Source organism: Syzygium oleosum, unplaced genomic scaffold, assembly GCF_021117445.2.
Source record: "Syzygium oleosum isolate NSW1041296 unplaced genomic scaffold, Sole_v2.1 Sole_v2.02, whole genome shotgun sequence".
Taxonomy (NCBI): Eukaryota; Viridiplantae; Streptophyta; class Magnoliopsida; order Myrtales; family Myrtaceae; genus Syzygium; species Syzygium oleosum.
In genome coordinates this window covers 19,566,688-19,583,598 of record NW_026607486.1, presented here as the reverse complement: position 1 = coordinate 19,583,598, position 16,911 = coordinate 19,566,688, and the positions used below count along the sequence as shown (strand labels likewise).

The 16,911-nt window shown below is 40.3% G+C and overlaps 2 protein-coding genes across 2 annotated transcripts in view; both read right to left on the bottom strand.

Annotated features, from left to right (window-relative positions):
* The window catches only part of LOC115673213 (GATA transcription factor 8-like), an 81,378-nt gene that overhangs the window by 21,152 nt on the left and 43,315 nt on the right, over nucleotides 1-16,911 (bottom strand). The window lies entirely within an intron of this gene.
* On the bottom strand, nucleotides 7,189-16,517 carry LOC115672991 (protein ENHANCED DISEASE RESISTANCE 2-like). Its single transcript, XM_030595003.2, has 21 exons — nucleotides 16,330-16,517; nucleotides 15,770-15,844; nucleotides 15,623-15,676; nucleotides 15,470-15,535; nucleotides 15,328-15,389; nucleotides 13,986-14,119; nucleotides 13,867-13,913; nucleotides 13,689-13,789; nucleotides 12,903-12,998; nucleotides 12,765-12,829; nucleotides 12,604-12,675; nucleotides 11,636-11,782; nucleotides 11,118-11,431; nucleotides 10,893-10,956; nucleotides 10,606-10,781; nucleotides 9,004-9,105; nucleotides 8,861-8,911; nucleotides 8,629-8,772; nucleotides 8,429-8,524; nucleotides 7,922-8,023; nucleotides 7,189-7,644 (listed from the first exon to the last, which is right to left on the bottom strand). Exons 1-21 carry the CDS (start codon nucleotides 16,462-16,464, stop codon nucleotides 7,552-7,554), a joined length of 2,196 nt encoding a protein of 731 aa, XP_030450863.1. The 5' UTR covers nucleotides 16,465-16,517; the 3' UTR covers nucleotides 7,189-7,551.

Genomic DNA, 16,911 nt, shown 5'->3' with positions numbered 1-16,911 from the left:
GCCAAAAAAAAAAACAAAGAGAGAGAGAGAGTCTATTTATGTTATATGAGTCATGAGATCCATCGATTATTTTTCGCGAATTCGCAGAAATTGGCTGTTACTAAACATTTTCTTCGTTTGAATTACTAAGCAAGGTGTCAGAAAAATTTTCATAGTCAATGGAAAATTTATATTTCAATTCGGAAAAATGACTCACTCTTTTAGAACTCAGAATTCATTTTCTGGACTACGACTTGGTCATCATCATCAGAAAACCATCTCGAGTGGTTGTACCCGAGAGTCCGTCTAATAGACCCAAGACCTTGGCTGCCTAAACTTGGGTTCCCCAGAGCTTGGACTTGGGTGCCCGCGCCCTAGATGTCGATGCTCGCCCCCGAGACCCCGGTGCCGAGAGTCAGCATACCGGCTCTCGGCACCGGGGTCTCGGGGGCGAGGGTCTCTGGACTGTACTCTAGCTTTTTTTTTTCCTTCTCAAAGTGTATTCCATAGCTTTTCATTAACATATATCAGAAAATTACTTCCATCGTAGTTGCAAAAGACAATTAAACACAAGAAAATCACTTGAAAATAACTTATTTTGAATATACGTTCTATCTCCGACCAAAAAAAAAAAAACATATACGTTCTATTAAAGTCCATTTTTTGTGAAACAAACGGAGTCTAAATTTATAATTTATTTACCAAATGTTGATTATGACTTGAAGTTAACCCCAAGTGGTTTGGAATCAACACGAGTTCGGAACACTCGAAGTGTTCGCAGGGGCAGGAAGACAGGCACTCTGCACATCATGGGGGCATTGTATGAAGGAGAGAAAGACAACATTTGGTTGATGTTGTTGTTTGCCTAGAGAGAGAATTCATCGAGGTGAGTTACAGTACAAAAAGTAAGGGGCAAAAATTTGTTGTCTAGGCTTTGTTTATTTCACGAAAAATGAATGGCTTGAAGAATATTTTTCTAAAAGTAATATCTTATATCGTTTATAAAAAGAATGAACTAAAAGTATTTTCATCGTCCACGAATAATGTTTAGACATAAATTATCGTCAGTAATAAAATCATTTTTCATCGACTAATTATTCCAAATGATATAAGAGATTTCCAAATTATTCATTTTTCGCGAAACAAACGGAGCCTTATATATAATCAAGCGTTTAACTATTTGAGTCCATGTACTCAAGTTATAACACTGCTGGTCGTAGATTAATTATATCCGATGAAAAAGGTTTGAAATGGGAACGCGGAGCGAAAAAAGTGTAAATGTATTGAGTAGCTGTAGTTGAAGCATCTTTCCCATGCATGAGATAATTTAAGAAGATCATCCATGATTAACAAGCTAACTACTTCTTAAACTAATTGTCCCTAACCAATTGATTGGAATTGATGTCACACATATATAAACTTATACTTGTCTCCTTCCTACTATAAATTAATTCGTTTATTTTTATCAGATTAATGTACATAATTATACCCAAGAAGAAAGGTTGAAATGGGAACGCAGAGAAAAATATATGTATGTATGTATGTATTGACTAGGTAGTTGAAGCATGTTCCCATTACATGAGATAATTTAAGAAGACCAGCTATGATGAATAATCGAACTTAGACTTCTTAAACTAGCTAATTATCCCTAACCAATTGATTGAAATTGATGGTGTAAGTGATATTTAGGAGATTGTCCATATTTTCCTTCATGGCAGGACATCCCCGGATACAATTGTAATGAAGAAGTGACTGAATTGGTAATGTTCACGGTCCTGGCGAACGGGTGGCCTGTCCAAGATCAAGCGCAAAGTGCTAAGTCTACTCACCTTGCGCCCCCACTCGTGCCATCTAGGCCCGGAACCGATGTGCATTTTCCAAGAGAGCGGGCGAGTTGGAGAGACAAAGTTAAGCTCGATCTGAAGCTCGGCGCTGCCCGCCCTGACCTCCCAATTAAAGATGTGTTCTAGTAGGGAACATTCTCTCCATTTTTGGGGGACTAGAAGAGGTCACATATGGGCCAAGCTTGCTCATAGTTATAAGGGTGGTGGAGTAGAGAGAGAGAGAGAGAGAGAGAGAGAGAGAGAGAGAGAGAGAGAGAGAGAGAGAGAGAGAGAGAGGGCCTAAGCTTAACTCACTAGATACAGACATGATCACACACAACCATGGCGTAAACGCATAGACACTGTTGAATCTCTTTAGAGTCTTATTATTGCCTAATAGAGACGGACAGAGGACTTTGCTCGCCGGCAAAGATGTTGCATACTTGAACGCCTGTAGCTTGGGGTGTCGTTTCTTGTTCCCCTTTTCTCTGCAATGTCTCTCTGTATGTAAGACGAGAAGCTGTCCATTGAGCTGAACTACTCCATGTCGCAAAATTCTAATCTCCTCCCTCGTTGTCCATCAACGGAGAAGCTGCGAAATGGTCCGGGAATGCTTGAACACGTATATTCAAAACAAAAAGCCGTAAGAATTTTTAGTATTAAAAAAACAATTACAAATCCTTTGTCGAGATCTACTATTCATATGGTTCCGTATTTAAAAAAAAAAGCCATCAGGCTCGTTTGTTGTGGACGAGTGACTCTCAAACATGTGGCCATGTGATGCCCCATTAGCTGCCCCCTTCTCTCTCAAACTCTCTGCTTTTCTCTTGTCGTGTGTTTCTCTCTCGATGTGCTCGTCTGTTTTCTGGTCATGTCTATCAATTTGTGTGGCCTTGTGTAATCTCAAGCCTCCTCCTTCGTGTGTATTTATAAGGAACAGCTAGGTTTAACTTTAATTGGTGGGCTTTTTCCAAATGATAGGCTTAATTCTCACGGGCTTGTTAAAATTGAGCTCAAAGTCTCTTAACTTTAATGGACTAAACCCAATTAATTGAAGTCCAGAACTCTCCTCTTATGGGCTGGCCGAATTTGCTTTAGAGCAGGCCCAGTCTACGTAGCTGATTCGGGTCCATTCACCACCGCCTGTGCAATGCAAATGCAATAAATAGATTAAGCTATATGCTCCTAAAACTTTATACTATGCAATTTAATTATAATAATTTTGTTTAGGTTAAAGATTAATACCTAATTTTCTATGTAATAATTACTTAAATGGGTTAAACAAAAATTTAAGTGCCAACCCTTACCAAAAAAAAAAAAAAATTTAAGTGTCAACAGCTGCCTCTTTGAAGGGGAGTTAAAAAAGGTTTCATTCAAATATAAAATGATACCTAAATTTTGACCACGTAAATGTAATGTGATAAAAATAAATCTTTTTGTTGGAAATGTGGATCCCCTTTCTCTGAATGTCATGTGATGCCAATGCAACTACAAGAATATAAAACATACCTTTGATGAACTCTTACGAGGTACTCGGATTACACTTCAAGTGCTCGATAAGGATTTTCCCGAAATATCCAGATTATACAACGGATAATTGAGAAAGGGTTTTTAACAAATTGCCTGGTTATCGTCTGAGGCGTTCAAAGGGAGAGTCAATGGATACATGGATATCATCAGAGGCATCTAAAGAGAGAGAGAAATGAAAGGTGTTTTGAACATCTAGATATCGTACGAGATATTCAAAACATAGGATCGATAAACACCTAGTTATCGTCTAAGGAGTCAAACGATGAAATGAACAACCGGAAATTATAAGATTTTTGTGTTATCCTATCAACTAGGAAATAATTAGATTAAATCTTAATTTGAAGAAAAAAGCCTTATCCTATCAGCTAGGTATCATAAGATTATCAGGATTCTATTAAGGAAAACTATATTGATGATCTATTCTAATTTATTCTAAAATCTATCTTAACATGCAATATTATCAAAAAATCTTACCCTAATCTAACATGCAATCTTTTGTATTTTTTTAGATTAGGAAAGAAAATAAACATTCAAATCAATCAAGATATACTCAGCCACCAAAGATAGCATCATATAATTTAAACTAGGAAACACTATGAACTTGATAATTGTCGCAGAAAAAGTCGATATCCTAATCTTATGCCTTAAAGATCAAGATATCGATTTTAAACTTGGGCGATCAATAATTATATCTAAAGGCTTATAGATTCAAATTAAAGATCATGTGCGTTTGCATATTAGGAAAGTTATCCTAGATATCAATCGTTCAAATTTGGCAATAATTCGAAAATCAAATCTTGGAGGGAAAAGTGCTGAATAAGTCCTAAACCTTTTGGGGTGGTGCCAATTTAGTCATAAACCTATTTTTAGTGCCAATTGAGTCATAAATCATTTGATATGGTGCCAATTTAGTCCTTTTGGCCAGATTTTGCTGACGTGGACGTCGGCCGGCCGGCCGGCGACTGGTCACCGGCGCTGACGTGGACAAAATTTAATAATATTTTAATATTTTTTTAATTTTTTTTTCTTCTCCCTCTTCTTTTAGCCGCTCGCCGGAGGCCAGAGGCCGGCGAGGTCGACCTCGACGGCCTCAGGCCGCTCGCCCTCGCTTGATCTAGCGAGGTTGAGCCTCGCCCAGCCATGGTGAGGCTCGCCGCGACCTCTGGTGAGGGCCGGGTGAGCCTCGCTGGCGACTGGGCGAGGCCCGACCTCGTCGAATCTGGCGAGGTCGACCCTCGCCCAGCCATGGCGAGGGTCGGGCGAGCCTCGCTAGCCCAGCGCGAGGCTCGCCCTCGCCGGCGAAGCGAGCCTCGCCCGTGCTAGGCGAGGCCGGACCTCGCCGGATCCGGCGAGGCTCGCCTTCGCCGTCACCGGCGAGGGCGAGCCTCGCGGCCGGGCTAGCGAGGCTCGCCCGGCCCTCGCCATGGCCGAGCGAGGGTCGACCTCGCCAGATCCGGCGAGGTTGGGCCTCGGCCAACCGCCGGCGAGGCTCGCCCGACCCTCGCCAGACCTCGCGACCTCTGGCGAGGGCCGGGCGAGCCTCGCCCAGCCATGGCGAGGCTCGCTCGAGGCCGGCGAGGTCGACCTCGCCGGCCTCTGGCCTCCGGCCGGTCGCCGCTCTAGGGAGCGGCTGAAGGAAGAGGGAGAAGAAAAAAAAATTCGAAAAAATATTAAGATATTATTAAATTTTTTCCACGTCAGCGCCGGTGACCGGTCACCCGCCGGCCGATGTCTACGTCAGTAAAATCCGGCCAAAAGGACTGAATTGGCACTATATAAAAAGGTTTATGACTCAATTAGCACTGAAAATAGGTTTATGACTAAATTGGCACTACCACAAAAGGTTTAGGACTTATTCAGCACTTTTCCCAAATCTTGGATAAGATTTTACCTATTTTCGCGGATGATGTTTCCAAATTTGAACTCAACGGATTATGGATCGCACGGCGGAGGGTGGTCATGGCGACCGGCGAAACTTCTCAACTTAGCGGTGGCTCTCAGATCGGCTGGCTTCGGTGGTGCTCGCTGTATGACCGGTGGGATGAATGACCATGGACGGATGGTAGGGCTCGTTGGCAAAGTTTGGTCGGCGGTGAGTGAGTTGCTCAGCTGAGTTTGGCAATGAGGAGCTGCTTGGCCAATGCTCGGAAAACCTACAAAACAGAGGCAAAATCCCTCGACTCAGCGAAGGATCGTCAACGGCGCGATAAAGCAGCGATGGGACAGCTACAACAGTGTCGATCTTTGTGGGACAGGGGCAATGACATCATCGTTATGGAACAAGTCGGTGGCCACACATCGCCACGGAACAAGGCAACAGCAACGTCTCGGTCGGAACAAGGGAATCGAAGCATCTCTTTGTCGTTGCTGGGAGGGCAGTAGTCGTCAACTCGACTCGGGTCAGCACCGCTAAGTTGGAACAGGACATCAATTGCGTCGGGTTGTCATCGGGGAAGCAATAGGGTCACTGTTGTAGTTTAGTGCAAGGAGTGGCAAGGAACAGCACTCGACCAAGTATTGGGCACGGCCGGGTAGTAGGATCGGCCGGAATTAGGCTCGGCTGGAGCAGGATGCGGCTTGGAGCAAGATGAGGCCAGGAACGGTGCTCCCTTAGGGACAAGGGGTGGCCGAGTATAAGGCTCGGCCAAGGGCTAGGCATGATGGGGAACAGGGCTTGACCATTTTTAAAAAAAATATTTTCTATTAACTAATTATTTCAAACGATACAAGCGGTCATTTTTAAAAAAATATTTTCCAAATCATTTATTTTTCGCGAAACCAACGGAGCCTTGATACATATTTTGTAGGTACGACTCACGCCCCTTTATAACGGGTTGGAAGTCACATGCTTTGGTATGTGATCCAAATCCTCTTCTAACATGGAAGCGATGACTTCCAATTAATGATAATGTTGTTTCCTTGTTCTACTTCTTGGGATACACCTTGTTATTCTTAGGTAACTTCGTGGGTTTAGAACGAGAATAATATATTAGGGTAATGATACTGATAGTTCCCAATTTTTTGTTTAAAGTGCAACATAATCCTTTAACTTTTAATTTGTCAAATACGGTACTTAAACTAATCTTAAATATTTAATGTAATTGTTTTGTTTGATTAAATAAGGAGAAAGTTACCACAAGTCTCTAAATGTTTAATTTAATAAATTTAGTCCCTCAACTTTCCGTAACAAGTCAAATCAATCAATCAGTTTGACTAATAAGTTTTCTTAATTATACTTTTGCCCGGATTTTCAATTTTTTCTTATCAAGCAATTTCCTAAATCAACAAAATGTGATATCGTATTATTACCCTTTTTACTTTTTCGATTTTCATAAGTATTATAATAGTTAAGTTTAAGTAGATTTTAGCTTATAGTCTCTATAATGGTAAAAGTAAAACCTCATTTAGAGTTGTATTGAATTGATATTCCTCTTATTCCAAGTCTTAGTGTTTTCCTAAGAATGACCCGAAACGATGCTAATTTATCTATATAGATACTCATACTTATACTAATCTAAATCATCTTCTAAATTTTTTAGATAGATAAAAATTTTAAAATTTTTGTGTTTCCCGTTTTCCAATTAAAATTGGTTAAATCTGTGTGTGTTCAAGCTCTACAGTTAATGATTCAAAAAATATTAATATTTTACAAAAATAAAACACAAAATTTGACCAATAAATAGACCCATTAATGGCCCTCTGGCAAAACGAATTTGTCAGCTGAAGGGCGTTGTGAATTGGAATGGAAATGTTTTGGGCCTCAGACAGGTCCGTTCCACATTCCATACATTGCAAATTGAACTATCTGCTAGAATCTAAAATTTGTTGCACTTGCACATAACAATGAGCCACACCATGAGAAACTCAAATCTAGATGATCATTCGTCATCATCAATTGATATATAGCCAATAGAACCAAAGTCGCGAAAATAATACACGCCCTGAATGATTACATTGTCAACCGTCCCCCACCACCACCGCCCAGAATTTATTGGAAGAACGACCATCAGTAAATTTTACGATTGCAATGCCCACCAAAGAATCAGAACTGCTATGTAAATCCCCCGCGCCAAATCGCTTAATGTGACATACCAGCCAAAGCACATCTTATATGCACTTTATCTCCTCTTCATGTTCAGGTCATGGGTGTAACATTACAGCAAATTTGCTCAACATATTCATCACTTTCTTTTCTCGTTTTCCACCGGAACTTGATTGTTTAAGGCTGTACTAGGACTGATTTTGATGCGTCCAGATGATTTAGTCGACATGTACCAAGAAGGACTTCAGGGAGCTCGTCTGGTGTATTACCCTGGGGAATTAAGTTTCACCAAATGAGGGTACCCGTCTACTTGATACAATAGGAAAGAATGAGCGGAAACAAAATAGTCTACTGGTCGAAATTAAAACACGTATCCTTGACCCTATGGTTCACTCATAGTGCAAGCTTTCTCATGTCAAGCTTTCCTTGACCCTATATGAAACGACTTGCACGAAGATAAACTCTGTCATTCTTAAGTGTCCATCTTACTGGCAAATTATGATAGATGATAGTTTTCCTGTTGTAAGAAAAAAATAGCTACACATACCTGGATTAGGAATGCCATTTCAATGACCAAGTTGTTCAGATATCCGAGAACGAGACTGACAACTCCTCTTGCCACTGTTGAAGACCCAACATCGACCCCAAGCTAAATTTTCAAAGGTCAGCCAGCATTCTAGTTAATATAAACTGAATAGGGAATAATATCACACAACAATTGTAGAAATCGCATAATATGAAGAATGAGCGAACTTTGGAATGGAATGCTTCTGTCATATCGTCTCTTCCTGACTTTCTTCTTTCTTTTTCTTTGTTTTTCAAAGAAAGAAAAAGGGGTGGGGGGTGTTTGCATGTCTCCATTTTACCCAAGGCATGACAATGGATTTGTGGAAAAAGTTTATATAGCCAACCATAATGTTTTGAGTGTTGCTACTTTTTCCCCAAGAAACCAAAGAATTCAATCTCTAGAAATTGATGAGCCGTGTTCATGAGGAGACAAACTTAACCCTTCAGCAAATCAACATACCATAAACCATGAAAGTGGTTTGCATACCTCCAAGTAATTCTTTCCACGAAAATAATTAATTGCTAGTGCTTGACCCACCAAGCATGCTTTTTTTCCAACACTCTGCTTGACTATCCATGATCCCTATTGAGAAGTAACCAACAATAAATTTATTAGATGCATACCCCTCTATGACAACTGAATCCAACATGTTTGTCTAATTATGAAACCATCACCACAGTACTTACCTTCGAGATGTATGGTATGAGTTTAAATCTCGAATTCCTAAATGTATCGTCTCCATTAACAAATCTATGCAGCAGAGGATTTTCTTCGAGAGGAGTTTTCATCATATAGTACAATGCCAAATTATGTGTGGTGGAGCCCGGAACCTGATCCATCATATGGCAGAATAATATACATTAATTCTCAAAAGTACGGCAACGGATGAGAACAAAAGATAGAAGCAGTCACAATTACCTGTATGTTTACAATGAAAAAAAATTCTGGACCACCCAATGCAGCGTATTCCTGCATGAAAATAGTAGGATAAGCAGGTACACCAATCCCTCAGTGCATTTGGATATTTACATTTCACATCTAGGATTATTAAAAGTTCAAACCTGGACCACGCCACCAGGTCGCCCTGCAAGATCATCCTCTCGTTTGTCAGATCTCAGCCAGTCTGCACCAACCATTTGCATCAATGTTCCATTGGCCTTGATCTGTGAAAATATGTTTGGGTCATGAATAATTCAGAGAAATCTGAGAAGCAAGATGTTTCTTTTCCAAAACGCAGAAGCTAATATCTAGGTTTTCAAATCACTAAAGTCTCTTATTAATCTTGCGCCTATATCAGAAAAGACATTGTCCAAAAGCTTTGACAAAATGTTTTGGATATCTTCCTGTGTATAGTTATTATATTCGCAAGCTAGCTGAAACTGGATTCCAGATGTACAGACTTCCCATATTCAGCAAAGTAGAATATACTGTTAGGAGGGTAGTGTTTAATGCTTATAAGATTCATTCATGAAAATAACTTTGCAACTTACAACATATACAAATGAACCATTGTCCCATAATCTTTGCCTAGCTTTGTCTTTCAAAGCTTAACTGCATTCTCTATGGTGCTAGAAAACAGAAGATCATCCTCCACAAATGGGCCAAAAGATCATCCGCAATATTGGACTCCGACTTAATTCTTGCCAGACAATGCATCTCTGCACTTTCAAGTACTTTTCTCCTATTCAGACCTTTATTTCCATATGGCTTTAAGAGCCTTACGATCTTTAGTGACCAACTGCAAGACTCGAAAACCTACATGTATACAAAGGACGCACAAAATCCTTTCATAAAATTCTACATAATTTACCAACCTCTTTCCAGCAGAAAATACCTGCTCTTCTGCATTACATATATAAGAGCTTTGTTCAAAAAAGGAATCATTCCACTGTTGACCTTAAAGCCTGTCCAGCAAAAATTCTCTCCTTTTACCTCATTCGCAAACATCAGCAAATCTATCTCAGCTCTATTTATGCCTCCAATGTGAGACTGCCTCTTACACGCGACAGTCCATGAGGCAGTGATCTCCTATAGTCCTATTCCTTATGCAAGAATAACAGTAGTCTTTACAGAATAGAAATATCAGCATCATTATTGTCTGAATCATTTTTCGAAGTTCATTTGGCAGCATATCTCTTCCTTCCATAACCTTCACCAAAATCTGACCCCTCTTATGAAGTCAATTTTATTACCACCTTGCATGACTTCATTCATTCTGTTACTCTGTTAATTCTCCATGCTTGGTCATATTCTAAATTAAATATGCATACGCAAAAGTTTATGGATAGACCACTTGTTGGATTGACCCCTCTGAAAAATGAAAGAGAAAACACCATTCACGAACTCCATAGTGATACAATGTCCTTAATTAATCACCTAGCAAGTATTGAACAGTTGGCACAACAAATGACGTCACCAAAAAAACTGCTGTTTTTCATATATGGAAACTGGAAAGCAGGGAAAAAAATTCAGAACCATTCAACTTGTTAAATTCTTGTGGTGCTTGATTTGTTTAATGGATTGCATGATTCAATAAATTGTACAGCATATTAATGGAGCCTCCCAATCGAGGTTTTGAGCTACATTTTCATAGCACTTGAAAGTCTTGTGCAGCTTTCCATTGCTATAATCTTTCAAATGACAGTTTGTTCAAAGAAAGATACCTTCTGATGGTCTTTCAAATAATTTTCTCCACGTATTAGGAAGGTGGAAGGATCAGTTGTTGTCCAACTGCAAAGCAGATTACAGCTTGGATCACTTTGGAGAGTTGATCCATAAGAACATGCTATGCTATCCTCTCTCGCCAACTCTTGTAGATCCATATAACCTTTCTTTTGAACTGCAGTAACAATGAAATTCCACCTTTTCCTATCAGAAATGATTGCTAAAACACCGATACAGGCATGGTGACAATCATGTCGAGAACTTTTGCTGTTAAGACAGGACTAACCTGCTAGATCATGCAACTTTTTCACAAAAATGGCTGCTGATGATAATTTAGGCTGGTACATGTTCTGTTGAAGAAGCAATATAGAAAGATCAATCCCATGAAATACACAAAACCTGTTCATCACTAGCAACCGTTCACATGTTGGCTGCAAATGATAAAAAAGGCTAATGCAGGAACCCTAACCTAAGATTGACAAGAAAGGGAATATCAAATTAAGTGAAGTACCGCAGCATGTAGTTCTGGGATCAATTCAGATGACCAGTTTTCTAATTGGTCATAATCTGTCGGCTCAGGAACATCAAAGAACTCATCATCAGCATCGTTCAGTCCCATCAGGCTGGAAGATTGAGAAGGTGGCCTTTCAGACTGATCTTCTGTAAACTTGACCTCCTGGATTTTGACAATTTTTTCATGATCCTCTACTTCGGTTTTAACATCCTCCTTTACAATCTGAGGTAACCCAATATCCCTCATCAAGTCACCACGAGAGTAATCTGAAGAAAAATTTCCTGCTTTGGATTTGAACATCTCTCTTAATGCTGCAAGGAATGGCAAAGAATATTTTTTAAACAGAAATCTCAGAGGGAGAAGTTAGGGAGAAGCATGAACTGCAATTCCGTGGTCGGAAAGATGGGCACCATTTGCCTATCTCTACAAGGGATCTTCGAAATGACTCTAGTAAAAGCAATGTCAACACGAGTTATGCATGACAGAGACTGCAACATTAATTATCCAAAAAGTACCTGCGACTCTCTCTAGCATACGAATGGTGGTGGATCTTGCAGATGATGGACGCAGATACGTTTTCCAGAATTTCCAATCAATCGAGAGCATGTGTTTCACCAGGGACTGTTTTCCTTGGTTTATTGGAGTAACTACATATCCCCCACCTGCATGTTGGGCAACAAATTACACAGAAAGTTCAAAATCGGAAACTAGAAGACCTGATTCTCTGACATATGAGGGCCAATAGCATTAGGAGAGATGACACATGATTGCATAAGATATTGCGGGTTTTTGAAGTAAATAAATGACAGAAGTCGTGTCCAGCACGGCATTCACTTTCGTCAGTCAATGCTTTGTGGGCAATGAGGAGATCAATTATACACCATCATGCCATAACTTATCTTGATCGTGAGTCTTAAATATGTTACTGTAACGGATTAATGTACCGGATGCTCGAAATGATCCACCCTTAGCTTAATCAGTGTTTCAATTAGACCAAAAAAAGCTACACTCAGCAAAAACTTTTATTTATAAGTCTACATGCAGAACAAAACATGGTCCTTATGATAATCCAATTAAAAGTCAACTTTGTTATTGTGTGGTGATAAATTTGCAAAGACTACTGAAGGAAAAGGACCGTTTTTGTAAATTAGCAATTTGCACATATGTAATCTGAGTACAAATGTTGACCTCAGACTCGATAGAATTGTATGTTGGAAGCCTTCATTGCAAGATCAAAAGAGGTTTTTCCCATTTAATTTTTAACGAGCAATTTTAATACACAAAATGGTAGAACATACTCAGAAAAAAGCATATGCATCACATACTCCTTACGAGGAACTACAATGATAAATGTCAATATCATGTCTCAGTGAAGTAGTTTTTTTTTGCTAGAAGTCTCAGTGAAGTAGTTTGCAAGTCACTAGTTGCGATCATAGGCAATACAAAATACTATGGATACATCAACATTCAAAGCATACATTACTTTTAAGGCAAGCACGAACATAGCCTCTCTGTGGTTGACATTTCTTGTGGAAAACAGAATGGTAAAGTATAACTGTGACAAGATCAAATAAAGTAAGTTAGGGCATAGACAGCAAACCAAGCATCATAATATACGTTACAGATTCATTGTAATCTAACAACCGTAGGTCCCATCATCCTCCCTTCTCCAGTAGCGTCGTAAGAGTAAGTCTCTTCGTCTCATTCCCCTACAAATGATAACGAGTTAACTTAAGCAGGATAACATAACTGAGTTCTCCCTAAACAAAAATTTAATCTAACCATGGAAGCCAGTCGCTGTATAGCTGTTTGTGAATAATATCTGTATGGCCATCAAGGTGCTCGACCACACTGCCTCGGTAAAAGCAGAAATCCCATCTGCAATGAAAGATCAACCAATATTATTGTAACTGGTTAGTAGACCAATAGTAATTACCCGAGATGCCCTTTGAAGTGAGTCCTGGTGTAATCGGAATTTAGTGTCTTTATGATTCTTCCACCTAATATGTAAGGAGGAGACATATTCGAGGAAAATATGACGTGGCCAAGACGCCTAGTGTCCATTGTTAAAGCTCTACAATAGCAGCTGAAATGACATCAAGGGCTTGATTGATACGTTAATTAATCCCATTGCCTCAGTGCTCTTGGAACCAATATAAACTTACTAGTTGCTTATAAAGTATCCCATTTAGGTATTACAGTGGTTGCAAGTGAGGAAGTTGACTGTGTGGAACTCTATAGAGTAAAATTGACTGGACAGACATACAGTTTTGGTGGTTGACCAAAAAGAATGTAAACTACTTAAATCTGAGCATGTTGGTGCCATAAATTTAATTAGGCAGCTTCCAAATTGGAATATTGAGCAGCTTAGACTTCTGCCAATAAATAGATTAGCTAGTTGTATAGTTTCCACTTCCTTACGTCACACATGCTTGAGAGGGTAAGAGGACTCATCAGAATGCCACAAGTAATTTAGCACATCTAGTTCTACCATGAGAAATGACATATATCATCATATGACTCAAGCTATCGTTTCAGGCAAACAAAGCAGCATTCTGGCAATCTTACTCAGAACGTGAAGAACCAAGAGACATAAGACACCGGAAAATGGCCTCTGAAGTTCCGTCAACCACTCCAACAGCCATGATTGCTGGATGATCGTCCCAGTGCTAATATAGTAACAACATTCAGTCAGAAGAAATCTTGTAGATATTAATAATTGCAAGTAAGCAGAAAAGCAACGCACCCCTCCACGAGAATCCCAATCTTTTGCTTCTTTGAAAAGGCGCAGTCCTTCAAGATGAGTTACAATTAATATTAATCCATTCAGTCACTCCAGAAAGTAGAAACAAGCTTAATTTTTACCATTCTGACAACCAAATATTTTCCACGGTGAGGGTGCGATAACATCAGATGTCATTGCCTCTGTATGCATGGATGAGAAAACTGTCCAATCTACAGAGTGTTTACTGCTTGTCCGTTTTGAAGGGGTGCAGATCCTGTCGCGAAAACATGCCGCTAAAAGAATGTCAAACAGCTACTCATTTGCATGAAAAGAAAAAAGAAAATAACAAATGATGAACTTCATTGTGTCTTATTTATAGCAGTAAGAGAGGTATATTCAGAGAGTTGTCTAAATTATGGCAAACACCTAAAGGTATCAGCAGAGGAAGATGGCAAATAGAACCAAGATCGTTATGATGAAAGCAATTAGACGAAAGGAAGAGAACACTATGAGGGAGAAAATAACTAAAGGCTGCAGAGAAAAGATCATCAAATTAAAAGCTATTCTCAGATTATAACGGGCACATGAATTTTTTCCAAAAGAGGAATGCCACTTCCGCTTCAGCAACTTGCATTAAGGGTCCCAAAAATTGCATTATTTCTTTTCCAGGATCCGGAAATTGCATTTGAGAGCGAAATAACCAGTAAGCACAGTAAATCTCTTTGATAAAACTACAGATCTGATAATGATGACATAAAGTGCAATGAGACACTGATTTCCATAAGGAAATGAATCTATCAAAGAAAATAAAAAAAGACACAAGACTAGAGTCATTTCTGGGTGGCCAAAATTGCATTCGAGAGCAAAATAACCAGTAAGTGAGAAAATCTCTCTGATAAAACTACAGATCTGATAATGATAACATAGAGTGGCATGAGACACTAATTTCCATAAGAAAATGAATCCATCAAAGAAAAGAAAAACAAAAAAGGCACAAGACTAGAATCATTTCAGGGTGGAAAGAACCAGGAGTCAGTTCACTATAGGAAAATCATATGCAAAGCACTGAAGTAGAAAATTGAAGCATAAGTTTAGTCTCCCACTCTACCAAACTAAGCACCACCATTCACATTGCCACACCACACCCCAACACCTCCCCCCCCCCCCCCCCCCTAAAGAAACAAAAAAAACCCAAGAAAAAAAACAAAAGGAAAAAAATTAGAAAGATGAAACTGGATGAAAGGAGGAAAATTTTCCCGACCCTTTTCTTGACTGGTGTACACTTGAAATTACATGTTACCATTTTCATCAAACTTGTCATTCGACCCTGGACATGTACTGACACAGCTAGATGCTAGAGCAGGTAACGAGTCTCTACAATGTAATAAACTGCAATCACTAACCTCTCCCAAATTGCACACTCAGATATCAGAGCACAGAAGAATAGCATAAAACAGATGCTAAATAACTGATAAGATATACCTAAAAGTCAGCCATTTCCGCTTAGAACATGAAACGAAATTCGTGGCTGGGTTAGGATTTTCCTGAGAATGCACAAGAAGTCAAATTTATGCAATAAGCAAAAGAACTTCTCATGAGATGACTAGATAGGGTATATTGGGACCTTTGCCGCTGCATCCTGCAAAGAACGTATCCATCTTGCTGCATCCTCCGAACTATCTGCTCCCAACTATGTCGTTGAATAGTCATATTTAGATATGTGAAATCATCAAAGATAAGAATGGATGAACGAAACAGATAAATCATATTACTGCACCTTAAGCTGATCATTGTGATTAGCTGTATTATAAAGGGTGAAAATGAAGACTACCTGTAAGTTGGAAATGAGTCAATAGACAATAAATGCTAGAGGAATGAATTTATATCTGTTAAAGCAAACCACAATTAATCATATTATCTGTACTTTTCGATGGATGCTCTCCCTTCCATTATCTATGACCCGAATGCAAGAGTCAATGGCTGCACTTCTGATGGGCTCCTGAACAAAGGGAATTACTCTGTTAGCCGGCCCTCCCCTATCAGATGGAACTAGAAACGGACTCTCAGCTGCCATAGCAGATGATTAATTCGTGGCGGTGCAAATTAGCACGAGCAAAACCAAATTCAGAAACCAGCAGCTCCGCCAGAACACGTTCGATACGACTCCCAAGGTAAAGCGAACGAGAGACCATGCCAAACGAAATCCATCCACGGATAACAACAACAGAGGAGCGCGGCAGAATCACAACCCCGATCACATCATTCACAATCCGCGACGCGAGCTCCTAGACAATGCGCTTACAACAACGATGACGACGAGCAAAACGGAAACAAAAAAAAAAAACAAAAACAAAAATCAACGACGAAAAGAAATCGACGAACTCGCGCAGCTCCAACAAGCCAACCAAAAGACAGCAAGACAAAAAACCAAAAACAAAAAACAAAAAGATAAAAAAAGAAGAAGAAGAAGAAGAGGAGCACCACCTCCTCGTCGGCTGTAGGCAGGTTTTTGAAGCTCTTGAGGCTGTTCTCTTTGAGAATGAAGTAGCGCCTCCGCGAGTACTGGAGGCCGAACCTGTTGGAGCGAATGAGGTAGAGCCACCCCTCCATCTTGTCCATCCCCGAACAGAGACGACGGAAATATAATCCCGCTCCAACCCGCCCCCCGCCGCCTCCGCCTCCGCCTCAGCAGAGGCTCGACGCCATGCGAAGGAGAGAGAGAGAGAGAAGCTCGGCGTTCCTTCCTCGCGCCCGTCTCCCCCAGAGCACGAAGGGTACCGCCGGAAGAGCCTGGCAATGGCGACGGCCGAACCGCTCCGAGGGAGGATCGTGCATGAAACGGAGCGCACTCGAAAGCCGACGACGACGACGACGGATACTACTGCGATTGGTATGGCGAAAGGAACGCGAGCTGGTGAAGGTGACGAGGAGGAGGAGGATGGAGATGGCGAGAGATCCTCTGATTCCACGGGGGGAATCAGAGAATCGAAGCTCGACGGGAAAAATCACCAGCGCCGATCTCCTTTTCACGCGGACTAAAAAAAAAAAAAAACAAACAAACAAACA